Source organism: Sus scrofa, chromosome 7 (genome assembly GCF_054392235.1).
Source record: "Sus scrofa isolate SSC_HxYL_T2T_F1_AM1 chromosome 7, Sscrofa_HxYL_maternal_Yorkshire_Landrace_v2.0, whole genome shotgun sequence".
Lineage (NCBI taxonomy): Eukaryota > Metazoa > Chordata > Mammalia > Artiodactyla > Suidae > Sus > Sus scrofa.
The window spans coordinates 128,729,400-128,751,003 of NC_139389.1; the positions used below are offsets into that span (position 1 = coordinate 128,729,400).

At 45.8% G+C, this 21,604-nt stretch overlaps 1 protein-coding gene across 6 annotated transcripts in view; it reads left to right on the forward strand.

Annotated features, from left to right (window-relative positions):
- Positions 1–21,604, forward strand: part of AK7 (adenylate kinase 7) — a 57,309-nt gene that overhangs the window by 19,519 nt on the left and 16,186 nt on the right. For 4 of the 6 annotated variants that reach the window (XM_021099675.2, XM_021099678.2, XM_021099677.2 and 1 more), the window contains exons 5-14: positions 281–391; positions 4,068–4,148; positions 6,764–6,852; positions 8,498–8,588; positions 9,808–9,885; positions 11,401–11,550; positions 14,126–14,254; positions 16,554–16,683; positions 21,011–21,139; positions 21,387–21,455. In XM_021099675.2, the coding sequence (XP_020955334.2) occupies positions 281–391; positions 4,068–4,148; positions 6,764–6,852; positions 8,498–8,588; positions 9,808–9,885; positions 11,401–11,550; positions 14,126–14,254; positions 16,554–16,683; positions 21,011–21,139; positions 21,387–21,455 (1,057 nt within the window). The remainder of the gene's footprint in view (positions 1–280; positions 392–4,067; positions 4,149–6,763; positions 6,853–8,497; positions 8,589–9,807; positions 9,886–11,400; positions 11,551–14,125; positions 14,255–16,553; positions 16,684–21,010; positions 21,140–21,386; positions 21,456–21,604) is intronic. The other 2 variants (XM_021099676.2, XM_084970138.1) reach the window with 1 other exon arrangement.

The window sequence follows — 21,604 nt, forward strand, 5'->3', positions numbered from 1 at the left end:
TACAGCACAGCCACAGCAACGCCAGATCCGAGCATCTGCAACCTACACCACAGCTCACGGCAACGCCGGATCCTTAATGCATGGAGTGAGGCCAGGGATCGAACTCGAATCCTCATGGATACTAGGCAGGTTCGTCACCACTGAGCCACCATGGGAACACCTAAACTGTAAGTTTTTAGAATGCTTTACTTGAGCTTAAAGCAACAGTCGCCCCAGCATCTTTAGGCTTAGAGGTTTACGTGGCTCTAACACATGGAGTCTGGCTTTTTTCCTCTCCTAGGATGATACTGAGATTCCATTTACTGAAGAGGATTATCGAAGAAGAAAGCACCACCCTAATTTTCTGGACCACATAAATGCTGAAAAAATGGTTCTCAAACTTGGGAAAAATGTAAGTCTCAGTAGTGGAGCATTTAGGTCAGGACAGCTCTTTTTGAGGCAGCTCGTAATGGAACGGTCAGGACTGTTTCACACGCTTGCTGTGCATCTCAGCTTGCTCCCCATCTCTGCATTATTTTTTCTTTTTCTTTCTTTCTTTCTTTCTTTTTTTCTTTTTTTCTTTTTTTTTTCTTTTCTTTTTTTTTTTTTTGTCTTTTGCCTTTTCTAGGGCCGCATGTGGAGGTTCCCAGGCTGGGGGCTAATTGGAGCTGTAGCCACTGGCCAACACCACAGCCACAGCAACACGGGATCCGAGCCTCGCCTGCAACCTACACCACAGCTCACGGCAACGCCGGATCCTTAACCCACTGAGGGAGGCCAGGGATCAAACCCACAACCTCATGGTTCCTAGTCAGATTCGTTAACCACTGAGCCATGACGGGAACTCCGAGCATTATTTTTTCAATAAATGAAACCATTGGGGAGTTCCTTTTATGGTTCAGCGGCTAATGAACCCAACTAGGATCCATGAGGATGTGAGTTCAATCCCTGGCCTCGCTCAGTGGGTGGTGTAGTCAGCTGTGGTGTAGGTCGCAGGTGTGGCTCAGATCCTGCATTGCTGTGGCTGTGGTGTAGGCTGGCAGCTACAGCTTCAATTCAACACCTAGCCTGGGAATCTCCATAGGCTGCAGGTGTGGCCTTAAAAAGAAAAAAAAAAAAAAAAAGGCCAAACAAACAAACAAAAAAGAAAACCATTGGATTTTTATTTCAGATCCAAGCAATGACAATTTCCCTTCACACCACTGATTCAGTAAACTACGTTACACCCGCCTCTGCAATTAGTTTCCATGGCCTCACACCCACCAACCTCCAAGCTTCAGCTTCACCCCAATAGGCACCCGCCCAGGTCCTGGCCCACGTTCTGGCCCAGCCGCCCTCAGAAGAAAGCCTTGGGTGGGGTCCCCTGAAGGAGTCCGCAGGTCCAAAGCGTCCCTTGGTCCAGAAGAGGCAAGTAGCTTAGAGTGGGAATCCGGAAAAGGGAGCTGCCTTTTCCCTGCGTCTAGACTCTAAATTGTCATTTGTTTGTACAACTCTTGAAAAGGGCGTGTTAACCACGTCATATAAATAAAGAGATAGTGGCTTCCAGAGGCCCAGTAGCTTGCGGAAGCTCGCACAGGTAGGGTTTACCGAGCACTTCTTGGCCCTGTCTGATCTTCTCCTACAACAACAGTCTCATGTACGCACACAGTTAGTCCCATTTCACAGATGCGGATGCTGTGGGAAAGAGGTGTCAGATGATGGAGCTAATTCAAACGTAGATCCATAGCAAACCAAAGCCTGTGGGTTTTTTCCTCCTGACCCACATGTCCATCCTTCAGTAGAGTGGATGTGGACGCATCCGTGTCACCGATTAGTAAGACACACCTGAGGCTGAGGGTTAGAAGGGGCGGGGAAGAAGGAGCCGGAGGCTGGAGTAGTGAGATTGCAAGCAGGGTTTATTGACCAACAGAGCGGTCAGGAGCTCCGAGCAAGCGAGACTCAGGCTCCCCACGCAGGGGAATGCTAGGTTTTTTATAAACAGGGGTCATTTTGTTGAGCCATGTAATCTGCGGCCTTGGGGTGTCTTTGTTCTGGAGAACGCAGTCTGTTACACAGGCCTGTTGGATAAGAAGGAGCCTGCAGGCTAGGTGATGCTGATTTTTGTGTCCTTTTAGGCCTGTTTCATTTCCCACCTAAGACTGAGTGGTTCGCGTTAACAAAAACAATAGTTTATTAGTCTTCTGTTGCAGCAAAATTTATCATTTTGATACCCAATATTACAAAATTGCAGAGTTCCCATCGTGGCTTAGTGGTTAATGAATCCGACTAGGAACCATGAAGTTGCAGGTTCTATCCCTGGCCTCACTCAGTGAGTTAAGGATCCGGCGTTGCCTGAGCTGTGGGGTAGGTTGCAAACATGGCTTGGATCCTGCGTTGCTGCGACTGTAGCATAGACTATCAGCGGCTACAGCTCCGATTGGACCCCTGGCCTGGGAACCTCCATATGGCGCGGGTGCAGCCCTAGAAAAGGCAAAAAATAAATAAATAAATAAAAATAAAATAAAATCGCTTTATTTCTCTTGTCTTTGGTTAAAATAGATGACAGGAATGTAGTAACAGATGAAAATTATTGAGGGCTTGCTTACCATGTGCCAGGCACTGTGCCAGATGTTTTACTTACACGACTTCATGTAATCCTCATAAATCTTATATATAATCCGCGCAATTCTGTGAATTAAGCGCTCTTATCATCCTCATTTAACTCATGTAGGGCTTATACTGAACCCCAAACCTTGTCTCTAGGTTCCTTCTATCCACTGCCTGGCCCCCAAAGCTGTGGTGATATGTAATCCTAGTTCTAGGACGACACCTAGTGGTCTCAGGGGATATTACAGGAGGAATCTTGCCCCCAATTCTGTCCAACCCACAAATTTTTTTACTTTGGCAATGCAAATACTGTGAGTATAAAATATTTGAAGGAAAAAACGTGGGATTAGGAATTCTAGTCTCTTTTCCACCCATTAACTTATGACCTTAGCCAAGTTATTTAGCATTTGGAGGTAGATAAGTGAAATAAACGGCTGGACCAGACAATCTAAATTTCTTGCAATTCCAAATCCTATCATATATTATTTTTTCTTAATTTTTATGTTTTTATTTGATAACTGTATTATTTTGTTAAACTTTGAACATTGCCCCAAATGTGAAATTCATGATTTATTGATCATTTATGTCCAATTCAGTGGTTGAGAAGGCATGATTGCACACACAAAAACAATTGATGTGAATGATAGTCTAAAATGGAGAATTGATATCATCTTTTTTATTTTATTATAGTTGATTTACAATGTTGTGTCAATGATGTGTATTTTCCTAACATCTTTTTATTATAAACACATTAACTATGTCCCATGCTTTAAATGACACAACCAACATTTTAAATCTTCTTCTTTTTTTTTGGCCATGCCAGTGGCATATGGAAGTTTCCAAGCCAGGATCGAACCCACACCAAAGCAGTGACCTGAGCCACTACAGCAACAATGCCAGATCCTTAACCTGCGGTGCCACAAGGGAACTCCTATCTCAAGCTTTTTCAATAACTTTTTTCTAAGCAATTAATAAGATAAAATTGATCTGGTTAACTTGGCCATCTCAATGACAATTCTTTTTTTTTTTTTTTTTGGTTTTTTTGTTTGTTTTTGTAGGGCCATACCCAAAGCATATGGACGTTCCCAGGCTAGTTCAACCCCTAGCTTATGCCACAGCTGCAGCAACTCGGGATCGGAGCTGCATCTGCAACCTACACCACAGCCCACAGCAATGCCAGATCCCCGATCCACTGAGCGAGGCCAGGAATCGAAGCCGCATCCTCATGGATACTAGTTGGATTCGTTTACACTGAGCCACAGCAGGAACTCCAGGAGATAGTCTTTCTGTCCTAAACAATACATTAGGAGCTCAAAAAAGGTGATGAGACTTACTAAAGTGCTCATTTAAAATAATCACTAACATATCTGATTCAATATGATACATAATAACAACACATTTTGGACTGGCCTGGGAACTTCCGCACGCCACAGGTGCATCCCCCAAAATAAAATAAAATGTTAGAAAATATATTTAGCATTTTCTTGTATTTTATCTAATAGGTCAAAAAATTTGCCACTTACGTAGTTGCTGCTGGACTTCAGTATGGAATGGAAGGAGGCATCTTACATGCTTTTTTTAAGGTAGGACTTTTTCGTGACTGTAAGGGTTTATTTTAAGAGTTTTACAGTAAGGTTATACAATTCAAAGGTTGTATACTGGTGAGGCCCCTGTAACAGCAGAAAGTTAAGGAAAATATGGATGTCAAGCATAACCACCTATTTTTCTTGCCTCTCAGAATAATAAAAGATGGATCTCTCTCTCTCTCTTTTTTTTTTTTTTTTTTTTTGTCTTTTTTTGCCATTTCTTGGGCCGCTCCCACGGCATATGGAGGTTCCAGGCTAGGGGTCTAATCAGAGCTGTAGCCTCCAGCCTACGCCAGAGCCACAGCAACGCGGGATCTGAGTCACGTCTGCAACCTACACCTCAGCTCACAGCCATGACAGATCCTTAACCCACTGAGTGAGGCCAGGAATCGAACCCGCAACCTCATGGTTCCTAGTCGGATTCGCTAACCACTGAGCCATGACGGGAACTCCCAGACCTCTCTTTTTATCAGCCATGCCCTTGGCCTGCAAAAGTTCCTGGGCCAGGGATGGAACCCACACCACAGCAGTGACCAGAGCCACAGCAGTGACAACACTGGATCCTTAACCTGCTGCACCAAGAGGGAACTTCCAGATCTCTCTTCATTCATGAGATAATCATTGAGTGAGTACCTCTGTGCGACAGATACCATTGTAGATTCTGGGAACACAACATAATGAAGTCCCTGCCCTTGTGAAACTTTCCTTCTAGTGAGGTGGAGAAGAAGAGTGATGGGTAATAAACAAGTAGCCACTTCCAACACTGAAATATAAGCCAAAACACAACAGAGCAGAGCAAAGTAGGAAGTGAGTCCCCGGGGAGGGTTGGGAGGTCAAGTCTTTAAAAATGGTTGAGGAAGGCCTTTCTGACGATGTGACATTTGAGCAGAAAGTGGAAGGCAGTGGGGGGCTGGGTAAGCTGCTTCTGGGGGGGAAGGCAGTGGGCACGGGCTGCAAAGAACTGAGGCAGCAGCAAGAAGACCAATGTGGCTAAAGTACTGAGGATGGTGGGGGATGCCAAGGAGGTGATGGAGGAGCCAGGTGGGGCCCTGCCTCGTAGGCCAGGGTGAGAATTTGGGCTTATATTCTGAGGGGGTTGGGAGACCATTAGACTGTTTTGAGCGTAGAAGTGGCCTAATTCGGGCGTTCCCGTCGTGGCTCAGTGGTTAGCAAATCCAACTAGGAACCATGAGGTTGCGGTTCCGTCCCTGGCCTTGCTCATTGGGTTAGGGATCCGGTGTTGCGGTGAGCTGTGGTGTGGGTCACAGATGCAGCTCGGATCCCGAGTTGCTGTGGCTGTGGTGTAGGCCGGCGGCTACAGCTCCGATTAGACCCCTAGCCTAGGAACCTCCATATGCCGTGGGAGCGGCCCTAGAAAAGGCAAAGAGAAAAAAAAAAAAAGAAAAGGAAAGGAAAGAAAAGAAGTGGCCTAATTCGTCTTAAGTTTTTGTTGTTGTTCTTGTTGTCTTTTTAGGGCTGCACCCGCAGCATATGGAGGTTCCCAGGCTAGGGGTCTAATCGGAGCTGGAGCCACCGGCCTACACCACACTCACAGCCACACCAGATCCCAGCCACATCTGTGACCTACAGCACAGCTCACGGCAATGCCAGATCCTTAACCCACTGAGCGAGGACAGGGAACGCACCCAAGTCTTCATGGATGTTAGTCGGGTTTGTTAACTACTGAGCCACGATGGGAGTTCTGGGGTAATTTTAAATTTTAATACTCAGAGTTCCCCTTGTTGCTCAGCAGTAGGGAACTGGACTATTATCTTTGAAGACATGGGTTTAATCCCTGGACCTGCTCAGGGAGTCAGGAATCTGGCATTGCCGTGAGCTGTGGTGTAGGTCGCAGGTGCCCGCTTGGATCTGGCGTTGCTGCGGCTGTGGTGTAGGCCAGCAGTTGCAGCTCAGATTCAACCCCTAGCCTGGGAATTTCCATATGCCACAGGTGGTAGAAAAAGAAAAAAAAAAAGCTTTTTTTCTTAAAACTTCTCCTAAAAAGAAAAAAATTTTTAATTTTCTTTTTATAAGAATTAAGGACATTACGCATATTAAAGTATTTTCTTTCTATGTAGATAATATGCAGGTGACGGCTAAAGATGGCTGATGAGATTACAGATCTCTTGAAAAGTATTTCAGCTCTGAGGTTGCACTTTATTTCTCTTAAAAGGATTTAATCAGCAATTAAATCTCATGGCAAGGAGTTCCCCGTCGTGGCGCAGTGGTTAACGAATCCGACTAGGAACCATGCGGTTGCGGATTCGGTCCCTGCCCTTGCTCAGTGGGTTAACGATCCGGCGTTGCCGTGAGCTGTGGTGTAGGTAGCAGACGCGGCTCGGATCCTGCGTTGCTGTGGCTCTGGCGTAGGCCGGTGGCTACAGCTCCGATTAGACCCCTAGCCTGGGAACCTCCATATGCCACGGGAGCGGCCCACGAAATAGCAAAAAAAGACAACAACAACAAAAAATCTCATGGAATAATTTACAAAACATCTTGAGGTGATTACATCATCAGGCCGATCTGGTGGACACCTCTGACTGTGGCTCTGTGGGCTGTAACAGTCCCGAACACATAACTGGGGAGATAAGCTTGTGCCTTCTTTCTTCTAGCTGGCTTGGCTGGGTGAGGTCCCCGCATTACCCGTGTTTGGAGACGGAACAAATATAATTCCAGCAATTCATGTTCTTGATCTAGCAGGGTACGTATTCTCCTGGAGATACGACTTCCCTAGAATTGACTGACTAATGTGTTTGTGCTAATTTATTGACGAACGTGACCAAGTGCTAAAACCTTCTCGTGTATTATTGTGGAAGTTTGGAGGTTCCCAGGCAAGGGGTCGAATCGGAGCTGTAGCTGCCGGCCTACACCACAGCTCACGGCAACACCGGATCCCCAACCCACTGAGCAAGTCCAGGGATCAATCCCGCAACCTCACGGTTCCTAGTCGGATTCGTTTCCACTGCGCCACGACGGGAACTCTGAGAATCTTACATTATTACCTTAATTAAATTGTTAATTATTAAGTTATTCCCATTACAGAAGAACTCAGGGGCCCTTTTAGTAACAATTTTTTCCTGCAAATTTCTTGAAGACTGTCAAATATCCAACAAAGACAGAAGCTAAAAGAGGAAGTGTTTGAGAAATATAAAGCGAAGGGGAAATGATATTTAGACAGGTGCGTTTGTTTTCATTTGACGGAACAGAAATCTACAATGGAGGTAGAATCCACATCCTGTGATAATCTTCTGTTCACTATTGTTTCTCAGTTTTGTTTTGTTTTTTCTTTTTTGGCTGCCCTGTGCAATTGGGGTTCCCAGGCAAGGGATCAGATCCAGGCCACAGCTGCCACCTACACTGCAGCTATGGTAACACGGGATCCTTTAACCCACTGTGCCAGGAGAGGATCGAACCTTCATCCTGGCACTGCAGAGAGGCCAGCCGTCCCATTGCACCACAGCGGGACCTCCTCTGCCGTTTTTTTTGTCTGTACTCAAGTCCCTTCTCTGTCTCTCACTGGCTGTGTGAATTTGTATAAGTTGCTTAACCACTCTGGGTCTGATTTCCTCATTTATAAGATGGGGATGAGGAGTTCTCACTGTGGTGCCAAGGGATTGACGGCATCTTGGGAGCGCTGGGACGCAGGTTCGTTCCTTGGCCTCTCTCAGTGGGTTAAGGAGCTGGCATTGCTGTGGCTGTGTAGGATGATGGCTACAGCTCTGATTCGACCCCTAGCCTGGGAACTTCCTATGCCGAGGTTGCAGCCCCAAATAAATAAATATTTAATTAAATAATTTAGAAGATGGGGTTGGTACTTGCACTACCTGATAGGACCGTTGTGAGAATTCAATGGCGAACACCCGGAAAGCCCACGGCCCAGGTCTGATGGAGTTAAGCACTCGGAGCCCTTATTAATCCAGGGTAGGACATCTAAGTGGCTCCATCTATGTGACTTAAGGAGCCACAGCTTCTGTGAATCTGTGCCTCGCTTTGTGAAACACCCTCTGCAAAGCATTGTCGTGAGACTGAAATGAGCTGCTGGCTGCACTGACTTCAGCAATGCAGGTCTTGGGAGGCTCAGCCAATCTTGGACTCTGGGTGAATCTGGAGCCAGATGGACCTGGCTTCCGATCCTGGCCCTGTGACCTTCCCAGCAGCTCTTCCGTCCAAGAAATGTCACTTAGCTTCCTCCTCTGTAGAGCGGGGATCGTCTCCCCTTCCCAGACCCTGTGGAAAGTGGAGCTGGATAAGTGTACATCACCAAAGCTCGTGCCCGGCCCTTGGGGGTGGCAGTCCGAGAATTCCCCTTGACCGCCTCTCCTTTGTTTACGCCCGCGGGTCTGCAGCGTGATACAGAACATAATCGACCATGTGCCGAAGCTGCATTACCTGGTTGCTGTGGACGATTCTGTTCATACCCTGGAGGACTTTGTCAAGGTATAGCCATGAAATCTTAGACCAGGTGGCATCTCTTAAAGCCTTTCACCCCTCCCCTAGAGGATGCCTATGGAATCAGGAATATAGCAAGTCTGGGGACTCCTGAAATAGAATATCTTTAAAACCAAGCTCATAGCCTGCACCTGCCATGTGCGTGCTGGGAAATTCCAGCCCCTACAACGGTCTTGCTCCAGTATATGCTGGGAGGGGAGCAGCAAAGGCCACCAGAGGACTCGGACACACACAGACCACACACCAGGATACTGAACCCTGTGTGTGATCTGTGCCCCAAACTACTGTCCCTGTCAGGTCCACCCAACTTACTGATGGCTCCCAGGCGCTCTGGGTCTCTGAGGGCCCTCTCTCCAATCCAGGCTGCCCTGGCTAAAGCCACCTGTCACCCTGGGGCCCAGCTAGCCCAGCCCATGTGGCCTTCTCCTGCCTTTCTCCTGGCCACTCACCTACTCATCTTTTTTATTAAAAAAATTTTTTCTGGAGTTCCCTTGTGGTGCAGCAGGTTAAGGATCTGATATTGTCACTGTAGTGGCTGGGGTCACTGCTTTTGGCTCAGGTTCAATCCCTGGCCTGGGAACTTCCACATGCCTAGGGCATAGCCAAAAATAAATGTATAAATAAATATATAAATAATACATAAAGACATTAAAAAAGTAAGAATAAATTAAAAAAAAAAACCCAAACTTTTTTGGCTGCACCTGCGGCATACAGGTGTTCCCAGGCCAGGACTAGAACCTGCACCACAGCAGTGACCAGGCGGCTCCCCACTGAGCCACCAGGGAAGGCCACCCCCCTCCTCTTCTTTAAGATCCAGCTCCGCGATCTTCCCCTGTGCCCTCTCTGTCTCCATCCCACCTCCCGTGCAGCCCAGTCAAGTCGCCCCTTTCCTGCACTCCCAGCATCAAATGTTAGGCACAGTCACCTGCGTTCCTGTCTGACTCCCTTTTCAGGCTGGGAGCTCCTGGAGAGAGGGATGGGGCTTGACTCCTCTGTGTCTCCAGGCCCTGCCAAGCAGTGGGAAGCAGTGGGAACCGCTAAATACTTAGAACAAATAAACGAGGGAACACCCTCCGTGCATGCCCCCTTTGCTTTGCAAATTGTGGGGCTGGGGGTGGGGGTAGGGCAAAGGTGGTTGGGTATCTGAGAAAATGTATATTAAAATCATTCGGGTAAACCAAATAGCTTTTCTGTGTTCCTCTGACAGTGCATCAGTAGAAGTACTGGCCCTGGGAAAATCCAGAAAGTACCCAAAGAAAATGCTTTCCTAACCAAGGACTTAACAGTGAGTATACAAGCGATTCTGTTTTTCTCCTCTTTTCCTAACGCTGTTGGTTCTTGAGGAACTTGGAGGCAGAAGACCTGGCTTCCAAGTTCCTTCTGGCTCCTCCTGCACAACCGGATAGAATGGATATCATTTAGTACCTGGCTCTTCACTTCTATGGGCGTGTTTGCTTGGTTTTGTTTTCTTTCTTTTTTTTTCTGAAAACTCTCAGAGTTATGGTCAGAAATGGTATTTGAAAGCTGTCTAATGTGTAACAGGCAATACCAACACTGGGTGCCATTCTCTTTGGCCACTTTCTTTTCCTAAATTTAATTTTATTTTTAGTTTTTTGTCTTTTTAGGCCCGCACCTGCGGCACATGGAGGTTCTCAGGCTAGGGGTCCAATCGGAGCTGTAACTGCCAGCCTACGCCACAGCCACAGCCACTGGGGATCCTTAACCCACCCAAGGACTGATGGCCTCACGGATGCTGTCAGATTCGTTTCCACTGAGCCACTCCCTCTGGCCTCTTTCTAAAATTCAAGCAGGAGGCTGTACAGTTTCCATCACAACAACAGAAGCACAGTTTTAGATATTCAGTACATCATAATCTTTTTAGGAATAAATTGTAGCAAAACAGCACATTTGGGCCTGTTTCCGAAGACTTATATCATTGGTTGCCTCTAAAAAGCAGAACTGGGGGTAGGGGTGAGTCACAGAGAGCACTCTCCCCTGCACTTTTTTTTTTTTTTTAATTGAAGAACAATTGGTTTACAATATTGTGTTTGTTTCAGGTGTACAGCAAAGTGATTCAGTTATACAGACATATATATCTATTTCTTTTCAGATTTTCCCCCTTAGAGATTATTGCAAAATATTGAGTACAGTTCCCTGCACTCTCCAGTAGGTCCTTGTTGGTTTGCTATTTTTTTTTTTTTTTTCTTTTCACAGCCACACCTGCAACACATGGAAGTACCCAGGCTAGGGGCTGATTCGGAGTGGTGCTGCCTGCCTGTGCCACAGCCATGGCAATGCCAGATCCAAGCCGCACCTGCGACCTACCCTTAGCTTTTGACAATCCTTAACCCCAGTCTTCATGGAGACCATGCCATGTTCTTAACCTGTTGAGCCACAGTGGGAACTCCGTTTTTTTTTATTTCATGTATGGTAGTGTGTATATGTTTCCCCTAGATTTTTGTGCTCTTTTGGAGTTTGAACCATGTGATTGCACTCCTAAAAATTAGGTAGAATTAAAATTTGTTAAAAAAAAAAAAAGAGGCCTTCCACTTGGGCTTCCCCTGTCTCCCTCGTCTTTGAGCTGTTTGCATAACTGTAGGAACTGGGGTGCCGCCCGTCACGAGAGAACAGGTGTAGGCGGTTTGGGGTCACCTGGCCTCCCAGCAAGTGCTCTGGCAAAACCTTGACGTTCATGTTCGGTGAATGTGCACACATTTTTTTCTTTAATAACTTCAGGGATTTGGGTTTGTTATAACTGTCCAATGGGGGGAAAAGTCTCTAATGTTCCTTTACCTCTTAGCAAGAGAATATCGACCACTTACTGCTCAATTTGAGAATGGAAGCACTCTTTGTGAAGGAGAATTTCAACATTCGCTGGTCCGCGCAAGCAGGCTTTGTGGAAAATATCAACAGTATCCTCAAAGAGTACAAGCAAAGCAGGCGATTGTTGGTAAGTATAACCACGTCCTCATGGAACTTCTGATTTAAGCAAAGTCAGTGAAACTGGGTGTATAATTATACCAATTGTAAGCACTCTCTTTGCCAAATGTCCAAATTTCTAAATTCAACTTCTTTCTCAAATTTGGCCAGGTTTAACAGTGTCTTTTTTTTTTTTTTTTTTTTTTTTTGTCTTTTTTAAGGCCACACCCAAGGCATGTGGAAGTTCCCAGGCTAGGGGTCCAATCAGAGCTACAGCTGCCAGCCTACACCACCGCCCCTGCAATGTGGGATCCAAACCTCATCTGCGACCTACATCACAGGTCACAGCAACACCGGATCCTTAACCCACCGATTGAGGCCAGGGATCGAACACTCAGTCTCATGGATACTGGCCAGGTTCCTAACTGCTGAGCCATGATGGGAACTCCAACAATGTACTTCTATATTCGATGGAATATACTTTTTATCTCTTTTTTTTTTTTTTGTCTTTGAAGGGCCGCACCCATGGCATATGGAGGTTCCCAGGCTAGGGGTCCACTTGGAGCTGCAGCTGCCAGCCTACACCACAGCTACAGCAACATGGGATCCGAACCTTGTCTGTGACCTACACCACAGCTCACAGCAACACCAGATCCTTAAGCCACTGAGGGAGGCCGAGGATCGAACCCGAGTCCTCATGGATGCTAGTCGGGTTCATTAACTGCTGAGCCATCACGGGAACTCCAACAGTTCTATATTCTATAGAATATATTGCCCATTGAATAGTAACAATTTTAAAGTTGACGTGGGTGATTATTGTGCTTCACACAGATTGAATGTGCTCGTAAGTTCCAGACTGACTGTCACAGAGTTGTCTCGGTCAGGGAAACTGTCAGGTCCCTTGCTGGCCTGCCTGTCTCAGCTCTGGATGAATAGCTGGGGGAGGGTGGATAGGACGTAGAGAAGTCTCATTATTACTTTGATCTTTTCTTATTGGCCGGGGATTCGCTGGTCATTTTATTTTTTATTTCTTTTTGGCTGTGCCGATGGCAAGCGGAAGTTCCCCAGGCCAGGGAATGAATCCTCACCCCAGCAGTGCCCTGAGCCACGGCAGTGATAGCGCCAGATCCTTAACTGGCTGAGCCATCGGGGAACTGCCCGGTTCCAGTTCCTTTAGCAAAGGCCAGTCAGCCCTGTGCAAAGTCAGACACCTCGGGTCCCCTTGACCTGATACCACTCAACCATCCATTCATCTAACCCTCCCTGTTCTGATCGAAGCTCATCAAGCTCTTTTCTATACATGTCTGCCTTGAGGCGGTGAAGGTACCAGCCACGTGCTCACGTTCAGGGGCAACCATACTTCTCATGATCAATGAATAAACCGTGGTGCTGATGTCGTATCTGAATGAGGCGCGCCAACCCCAGGAGACAGACCCACTCTTGGTGTGTGGACGCAAACAAGGCATGCGAACCTGGTGTGCCGGACAGCTGGACCCAGGCCTTGGTAAAAGCTCCCCCTCAGCCCTGCCCTGTCCATTAAGACTCAGCTCCAGAGGTGCTCTCCCAACCCCCCTCCCCACTACTGCCTGCCATCCCCCCGAGAGAGCCTGTCCCCAAGCCGAGGGGGTCATTCACGTCCACCACGCTTTATCCAGCACCGCTGCAGGGACCCTGCTTATTCCCTCACAGCCTTGCCTGACAAATGGTGCTAATATCGGCAATAACCGATTCCATGCCCCAAATGATGTCACCTTTAAGCATGTGGACACTGCCATGGAAACTCTTTTCGGTGTCATGATTTTTTTTTAATTTTTTTAATTACAAAAATTACAAAATTTGCCTTGCAAAATACCAGGCCTCATTTCACAACTGTTTGGACTATTTTGAAAGAGATGACTATTTTGTTACTGATATTTTTATTTCTGTTAGAAATAAACATTTGCTCACCAGTTAGGAATGTGACAAGCTTCTTTAACATTCAAGCATTTTTCAGAAGAAATGTTACTTAAAAAAAAAAAGCGTGTATTTTTAAAAACTAGAATAAATGAGCTTTTTTTTTTTTTTTTTTTTTTTGAAGGGAGCCTATAGGAGTTCCCCTGCGGCTCAGTGGATGAAAGATCTGGTGTTGTCACTGCTGTGGCTGTGGTTACTGCTGTGACTCAAGTTCAGACCCTGGCCCAAGAACTTCCCCATGCTGAGGGTGTGGCCAAAATAAATTAATAAATAAAAGGGAATGTATAATTAAAGACTTAGTCCAGAAACAGTGCTCATGAGGCAATAAGCTAAGCAGCCTCTACAGTAGACCAGAAATTCTCCTACTTCTCCGCTGTCTCTACAGGGGGGCGCGCCATAAACGTGACACTGGTAGCATGTCAGGCTCAAGTGCTTGGTTTCCTAGTACTTTCAAGTGCCTCTGGCTGAGTGGCGGGTCTCCCCTGCCCAGGTCAGGGCACGTGAGATGCTCATCAAATGCCAGGAGTCTTGACAGAGGAGTGAAAGTCCGCCTGCAGGATCCAGAGGCTCAAGGCACACCCTCGAAATAGAGAACACGGTCTCGCTACGGACGGTTCAGAGCTCCCTGCCTGATGCTTCTTCTCCTCTTTTAGCCCATCAAAATTTGCATTCTCGGTCCTCCTGCCGTGGGAAAATCCAGCATTGCGGAGGCGTTGTCCAAATACTACAAACTGCATCACATTAAACTGAAGGATGTTGTTTCGGAAGCCATAGCAAAACTGGTAAACCCTTTTAACCACTTTATCACGAATTTTTATATTTTAAAAAGGCTTTTTCTTAGTCTTTTAATAAAGAAGTCACTAATTCTCCTTGGAATCCTACAAAGAGATTTGCTATTTTAATTGGATATTGTTGTTGGCCCCAGTTAAGAAAACCCAGAGTCCCGCAGGGCTTTCCTCAGTGAGGTAGAAGCATTTCCACGAGTTTCTTGTCCTTAAAGTCTAATCTGTCTCCAACTGTAGCTCAAAACGTATCTTGCATTCTCTCTATTGATTGGAACATTTTTAAGGTTTTTTTTTCACTTTTTAAAAGTTTTATTGAAGTATAGTTGAATCACAATGTTGTGATAATCTTTTTTTAATTGAAGTATAGTTGATGTGCACTATTATATAACTTACACGTGTACAATAGAGTGATTCAAACTTTTTAAAGATTACACTCCATTTGTACTTATTATAAAGTACTGGCTATATTCCTTGTGTTGTACAGTATATCCCTATAGCTTATTTTATACCTGGTAGTTTGTACCTCTTAACCCCCTACCTCTCCTCCCTCCCCTCTCCCCACTGGTAACCACTGGTTTGTTCTCTGTATCTGTGAGTCTGCTTCTTGTTTGTTACAGCCACGAATTTGTTATATTTTTCTAGATTCCCCATATAAGTGATATCAAACTGTGTTTGTCTTTCTCTGTCTGACTTATTGCACTTGGCATAATGCCCTCCAAGTCCATCTATGTTATTGCAAACGGCAAACTTTCATTCTTTTTTATGGCTGAGTAGTACACACACACTCACATGCAAATACACCACAGCTTCTTTATCCTTTCATCGTTGATGGACATGTAGGTTGCTTCCATTTCTTGGCCACTATATTGTTTTATTTTTAAAAATCTTTTGTCTGTTTAGAGCCCCACCCGTGGTATATGGAGATTCCCAGGCTAGGGGTCGAATCAGAGCTACAGTTGCCAGCCTACACCACAGCCACAGCAACTCAGGACCCAAACCATGTCTGCTACCTAACGCCTGATCCGGATCCTTAACTGACTAAGCAAGGGCGGGGATCGAACCAAAGTCCTCATGGATGCTAGTCACGTTCATTAGCCACTGAGTCACCACAGGAACTCCATATCTTGTCTATTATAAATAGTGCTTCTATGAACATTGTCGTTCATGGATCTTTTCAAATTAGTGTTTTTGGTTTTTTTTGAATATATACGCAGGTGTTTTGTTTTTGTTTTTTGCTTTTTGTTTTTGTTTTTTAGGGCTGCACCTGCAGCATACGGAAACTCCCAGGCTATGGGTCAAATTGGACCTATAGCTTCCGGCCTACATCACAGCCATGGCAACGCCAGATCTGAGCCGAGTCTACAATCTACACCACAACTCTCACCAATGCCAGATCCTTAACCCACTGAGCAAGGCCAAGCATCGAACCCACATCGTCATGGATACTAGTTGGACTCATTACCACTGTGCCACATCGGGAACTCCTATACCCAGGTTTTTTAAATTCTTTCTGTATGTTTCTTAGAGTATTATCAGACTGTTAATCAAAAGCTTAAAAAAATAGGAGTTCCCGTTGTGGCTCAGTGGTTAACGAATCCGACTAGGAACCATGAGGTTGCAGGTTCAATCCCTGGCCTCTGTCAGTGGGTTAAGAATCCGGCGTTGCCGTGCCGTGAGCTGTGTTATAGGTTGAAGACGCGGCTCGGATCCCGAGTTGCTGTGGCTGTGGTGTAGGCCGGCGGAGTGGGGCGTTTGTTACAATCAGTGAACTTGTATTCACACATCATGGTGACCTGAAGTCCAAGGCTGACCTTAAGGTTCGCTGTTGGTGCTGTACACTCTGGGTTTGGACAAGTGTATAATGACCTGTGTCCACCATCGCAGCATCATACGGGCCAGTGTCACTGCCCTGAAAGGCTTCTGTGCCCTGCCTTCCCCCCAGTTACCTGGCAGGTTCTGAGGTTCATTTCCATCCGTGATTATCTTAAAAGTTTTGATTTCTATAAAATATGTGTCCTTTAAGCAATTTCCAACATGATACCTAGAAAAGTGTTGATTCTTAGGTAGTTCTGGTGTTAGCACAGAAATCGCTTATTCTCCCAAAATGGAGCAAGGAAACCCGCCAGGCTCTCCTCCGTCTTGGAAGATTCACGCAGCCCGACCACCTTCGCACACTTATCCCTGAGCCCCTCCCCTGTGTAGGTACCAGCCTTGTCCAGGACCGCTCACCTGGTGATTTATGAGCAGCCGGTCAATGCAAGGCATCACCCAATTTAAATACTCCTGTGGTGCGTAGGAGGCGATCGTCACTCCTAAGGAGGTAGGAGGAGGAGAAGAAGAAGGGGAAGAGGAGGAGGAGGAGGAGAACGTGGAGGATGCTCAGGAGCTCTTAGACGGCATCAAGGAAAGCATGGAACAGAATGCAGGTAACGCACATGGCGCACGGCTGTGCTGCTCTTGGAACAGTGGGGTTTCTCCTTGTTATAACAAATGACATAGGCAGGAGTTCCCTTCATGACTCAGTGGTTAACAAACCCGACTAGGAACCATGAAGACGAAGGTTCGATCCCTGGCCTTGCTCAGTAGGTTAAGGATCCAGCGTTGCCATGGGCTGTGATGTAGGTCACAGATGCGGCTTGGATCCCCCGCTGCTGTGGCTGTGGTATAGGCTTGCGACTGCAGCTCCTATTTGACCCCTAGCCTGGGAACTTCCACTTGCCGTGGGTGTGGCCCTAAAAAGCAAAGCAACTCCTTCCTATTCATCTTTATCTGAAATTGGAACACCGACCTTTGTTTAAGCAAAACCAGACCTTTGGACCCATGGCACAGACCTACAGAGAAATTCCACAGCAGGAGGAGACAGAGAAAGAAAGAAAGAAAGAAAGAAAGAAAGAAAGAAAGAAAGAAAGAAAGAAAGAAAGAAGGAAGGAAGGAAGGAAGGAAGGAAGGAAGGAAGGAAGGAAAAAGAAAATGACATAGGCGAGTTCCCACTGTGGCTCAGCAGGTTACAAACCCAACTAGTATCCATGAGGATGCGGGTTCAATCCCTGGCCTCACTCAGTGGGTTAAGGATCCAGCATAGCCTCAAGCTGCAGTGTAGGTCATAGATGCAGCTCAGATCTAGCGTTGGCATGGCTGTGACGGAGGCCGCCAGCTGCAATCTGGGAACTTCCATAGGTTGCACGTGCAGCCCTTAAAAAAAGGGGAGGGGAGAGAAGGAAAGAAAAAAGAAGGGCCTGTTCTTGGCAGGAGGCTCTGTTCTTCCCGCAGATGCGAGCGAGGCCAAGCTGAGTCAGCAGCTCTTGTCCAGAGGGGCATCGGGAGGGAGGCCAATATCCCGCAGTCCACAGGCCTGCCCACCTGTCACTTCCAGCCAGATTGGAATGGTTCGGTCCATCCCTTTTAACCTTAGGAAAGTACCTTTTCCTTCAAATTCGTCCACAACTCCTTCCTATTCATCTTTATCTGAAATTGGAACACCGACCTTTGTTTAAGCAAAACCAGACCTTTGGACCCACGGCACAGACCTACAGAGAAATTCCACAGCAGGAGGAGACAGAGATTAGCCCCCTGCTCCTACCCGTGACTCAGTGTGTTATCATGTGATTTTAGTGATTCCAGCCGGACAGGTCCCACCCTCCTGCAGTGAGGCACCTTTGTATTGTCCCCTCTCCATGATTCCACTCTCCTCAGCCCCTGACGTTGCAACCAAACGAGGGACTTGGTTAAGCACCAGCTCTCAATTCTTTGTGCTTACGTTATGTATTTCAAAAGCATTGTCGAATTGTTCAGTCTAGTTGGTGGGATTCCAGGTGATCATTGGGCTAGTTTTTCAAACTGTCTGTGAGCTTGAAACTAAAAAGTTGGGAGTGGGTGGGTGGGAAACACATGTGAGTATATCAACCTCATGGTGCCCACACTGGGCAGGGTTATTTTTAAAACCTTGGGGGAGTTCCCTTGTGGCATAGTGAGTTAAGGATCCGGCATTGTCACTGCAGCAGCTCAGGTTGCTGCCGTGGTGCAGGTTCGATCCCTGGCCCAGGAACGTCCATATGCCACAGGTGGAACCAAAAAAATAAATGCATAAAAAATAAAAAACTTGGTAGCAGATATTTTTTGGCAACACTCTCTTCCTGAAATAAAGCAAAGGATGTCTTGGAACGAACCGAAGCTTACTTGCTGAGTGTGTGGCCTTCCTTCCCAGCGAAGCTTTCAAAAATTGAAAACAGGCTGCTTGAATGAAACTCATCTTTGGATAGTAGTGGATCCCTTGACATTTTAAAAATGTGGCTTTATTTCTTTGCAGCGTTGTGAATCTTCCTGGGAGGTAATGTCAAATCATCTCGAGGAATTTCATTACGCTGAATAACACCTTTGATTATTTTTTTTTGTCTCTGCCATAATATTGAAATTTCTGGAAGACCCAATTATTTTCTGAATTAGTCACTGCCTAATGGATCTGTGTGACAATGAAAGCTAGAAGAAAGGAGAGGTGTTTTAATTAGATCATTTTATGGGCATTGATTGCATGATAAAAAAAGAGGCCCCGAACTATTTTATATTGTAGACCCACTGATAAAGTATAGTGCTACCCTAGAAAGAGCTTCGGAGATGAGTTTTCCAAATTCCCCAAACTTGTATTACTGTAATGCATATATGAAGCCATATAAGGGCAGGGCCGTGTTTTAGAAAAGATAGCTGTTCAAGGAGTTCCCATCATGGCACAGTGGTTAACAAATCTGACTAGGAACCATGAGGTTGCAGGTTCAATCCTTGGCCTTGCTCAGTGGGTTAAGGATCTGGCATGGCTGTGGCTGTGGTGTAGGCCGGCGGCTACAGCTCCGATTAGACCCCTAGCCTGGGAACCTCCATATGCCACGGGAGTGGCCCTAGAAAAGGCAAAAAGACAGACAAAAAAAAAAAAAAAAGGAGAGATGGCTGTGGAATGGTAGATGAATGTTGTGGAGGAGTTAACTTCATATTGTCTTCGAATCACTGTGCCAGTTTTAGAACAGACTCCTCCATCCTCAGCCTCCCCACGCACTGCAGGAGCCCCACGTTCACGGCTGGAGAGGAAACTGTTCAGTGGGGCCACGGTCTGAAATGCTGATTGGGATCAGAGGTGACAAGCTCCTTTCTGCAGAGAACAGTGCCTTTAAGGGTCAAGGTCAAGCCCCGATTTTTATTCAAATATTTTTTGAACACCTACTATTAATAAATCATGTGGCAGCAGTACGCATGAATATTATCTCGCTTAATTCTCACAACAGAAGCATTTTGTATTGTGTCTTAAGGTTACAGCAGCATATCAGAGTTCCCTCCATGGCTTAGTGGAAACAATCTGACTAGGATCCATGAGGATGCAGGTTCCATCCCTGGCCTCATTCAGTGGGTTAAGGATCCAGCGTTGCCACAAGCTATGGTGTAGGTCGAAGACAGGGCTTGGATCCCGAGTTGCTGGGGCTGTGGTGTAAGCTGGCAGCTACAGCTCCAACTGGACCCCTAGCCCGGGAACCTCCATATGCCCCGAGAGCGGCCGTAAAAAAAAAAAAAAAAAAAAAAGGAAGGAAACATAATATCAAAATAGAATTGAGGAAACCCTGCTGGCAAATAAGAACACTCTGGATTTCTCCACTCAGTCCTCATTCAACTTCTCTCCAAAGTTGTGATCACAGAAGAACATTCTGGAAGTGCAAACATTGGCATTCATTTCTGTTTTTTCTTGCAGACCAGCTCACTGGGTTTTCCTACTTTATTAAGCCTTAGAATTCATGTATCATGTTCAAAATACAAAACCACTTTTTTTTTTTTTTTTTAAGTCTTTTGTCTTCTTAGGGCTGCCCCCTCAGCATGTGGAAATTCCCAGGCTAGGGGTCATATTGGATCCGTAGCTTCCGTTCCGGCCTACACCACAGCCACAGCAACACGGGATCTGAGCCGCATCTGGGACCTAAACCACAGCTCACGACAATGCTGGATCCTTAACCCACTGAGCTAGGCCAGGGACTGAACCCGCATCGGCATGGATACCAGTCAGGTTCGTTAACCACTGAGCCATGCCAGGAACTCCCCAAACAACATGTTTTTCACCTTAGTGGAAAAATAAGAGACCTTCAATAATAACTTTGATTACGGAGTTCCCTTCGTGGTGCAGCGGAAACAAATCTGGCTAGGAACTATGAGGTTGGGGGTTCGATCCCAGGCCTCGCTCAGTGGCTTAAGGATCCAGCGTTGCCATGAGCTGTGGTGTAGGTCACAGACGCAGCTTGGATCTGGCGTTGCTGTGGCTGTGGCTATGGCTGTGGCGTAGGCCAGCGGCTATAGCTCCAATTTGACCCCTAGCCTGGGAACCTCCAGATGCCTCGGGTGCAGCCCTACAAAAGACAAAAAAAAAAGAAACTTTGACCACACAAGAGTTTCTGAGGAGTTTCCACTGTGCCTCAGTGGTAACAAACCTGACTAGTATCCATGAGGACTCAGGTTTGATCCCTGGCCTCGATCACTGGGTTAAGGATCTGGCGTTGCCATGAGCTGTGGTGTAGGTTGAAGATGTGGCTCATCCTGTGTTGCTGTGACTGTGGTGTAGGCCAGCAACTGCAGCTCTGATTCAATCCCTAGCCTGGGAACTTCCATATGCTGCAGCTTTAAAAAGCAAAAAAAAAAAAAAAAAGGAGTTTTTTGAGATGACTTCAGGATGTAAGCCCTATGTAAACATAACTGCACAGTAATGTACTTTTTTTTTCTTTTTATTAGGCCAACTGGAAGATCAATACATAATTAGATTTATAAAAGAAAAGCTAAAATCCATGCCTTGCAGAAATCAAGGTTACATTTTGGATGGATTCCCAAAGACTTATGATCAAGCCAAAGAACTGTTCAATCGTAAGTTTGGGAGTTCCCTTTATTTTGAATGTTTACATTCAGAGAAGCTGCACCTTCATTGTTCAGAGTAATAATAGTCCCAATTAAAATAAACAAAAAAAAAATTGGAGAGACTATATCTAAAATAGTTGCTTTCCTGTTTATGGCTAATTTTTACGAGTGACTGCTAGTAAAAATATTTAAATTTTTTGAGCTATCCTTATAATAATATCTAACAAACACAACAATGCATATTTTGTTTTACTAGAAGAAGATGAAGAGGAGGAGGAAGAAGTCAAAGGCAAAATGCTTCCCCATGATAAATTAATCATACCTGGTAAGTCTAAGATACTTTTCCAAAGTCATAATATTTGCAGGAATGCTATTTCATATCTCTTTTGTACCAAAGTAATCTTCTCAGTATTAACAAAGTAGGCTTTCTTTTTTAGGAAAAAAAGTACAATGTTACACTTAAAATCAAACTTC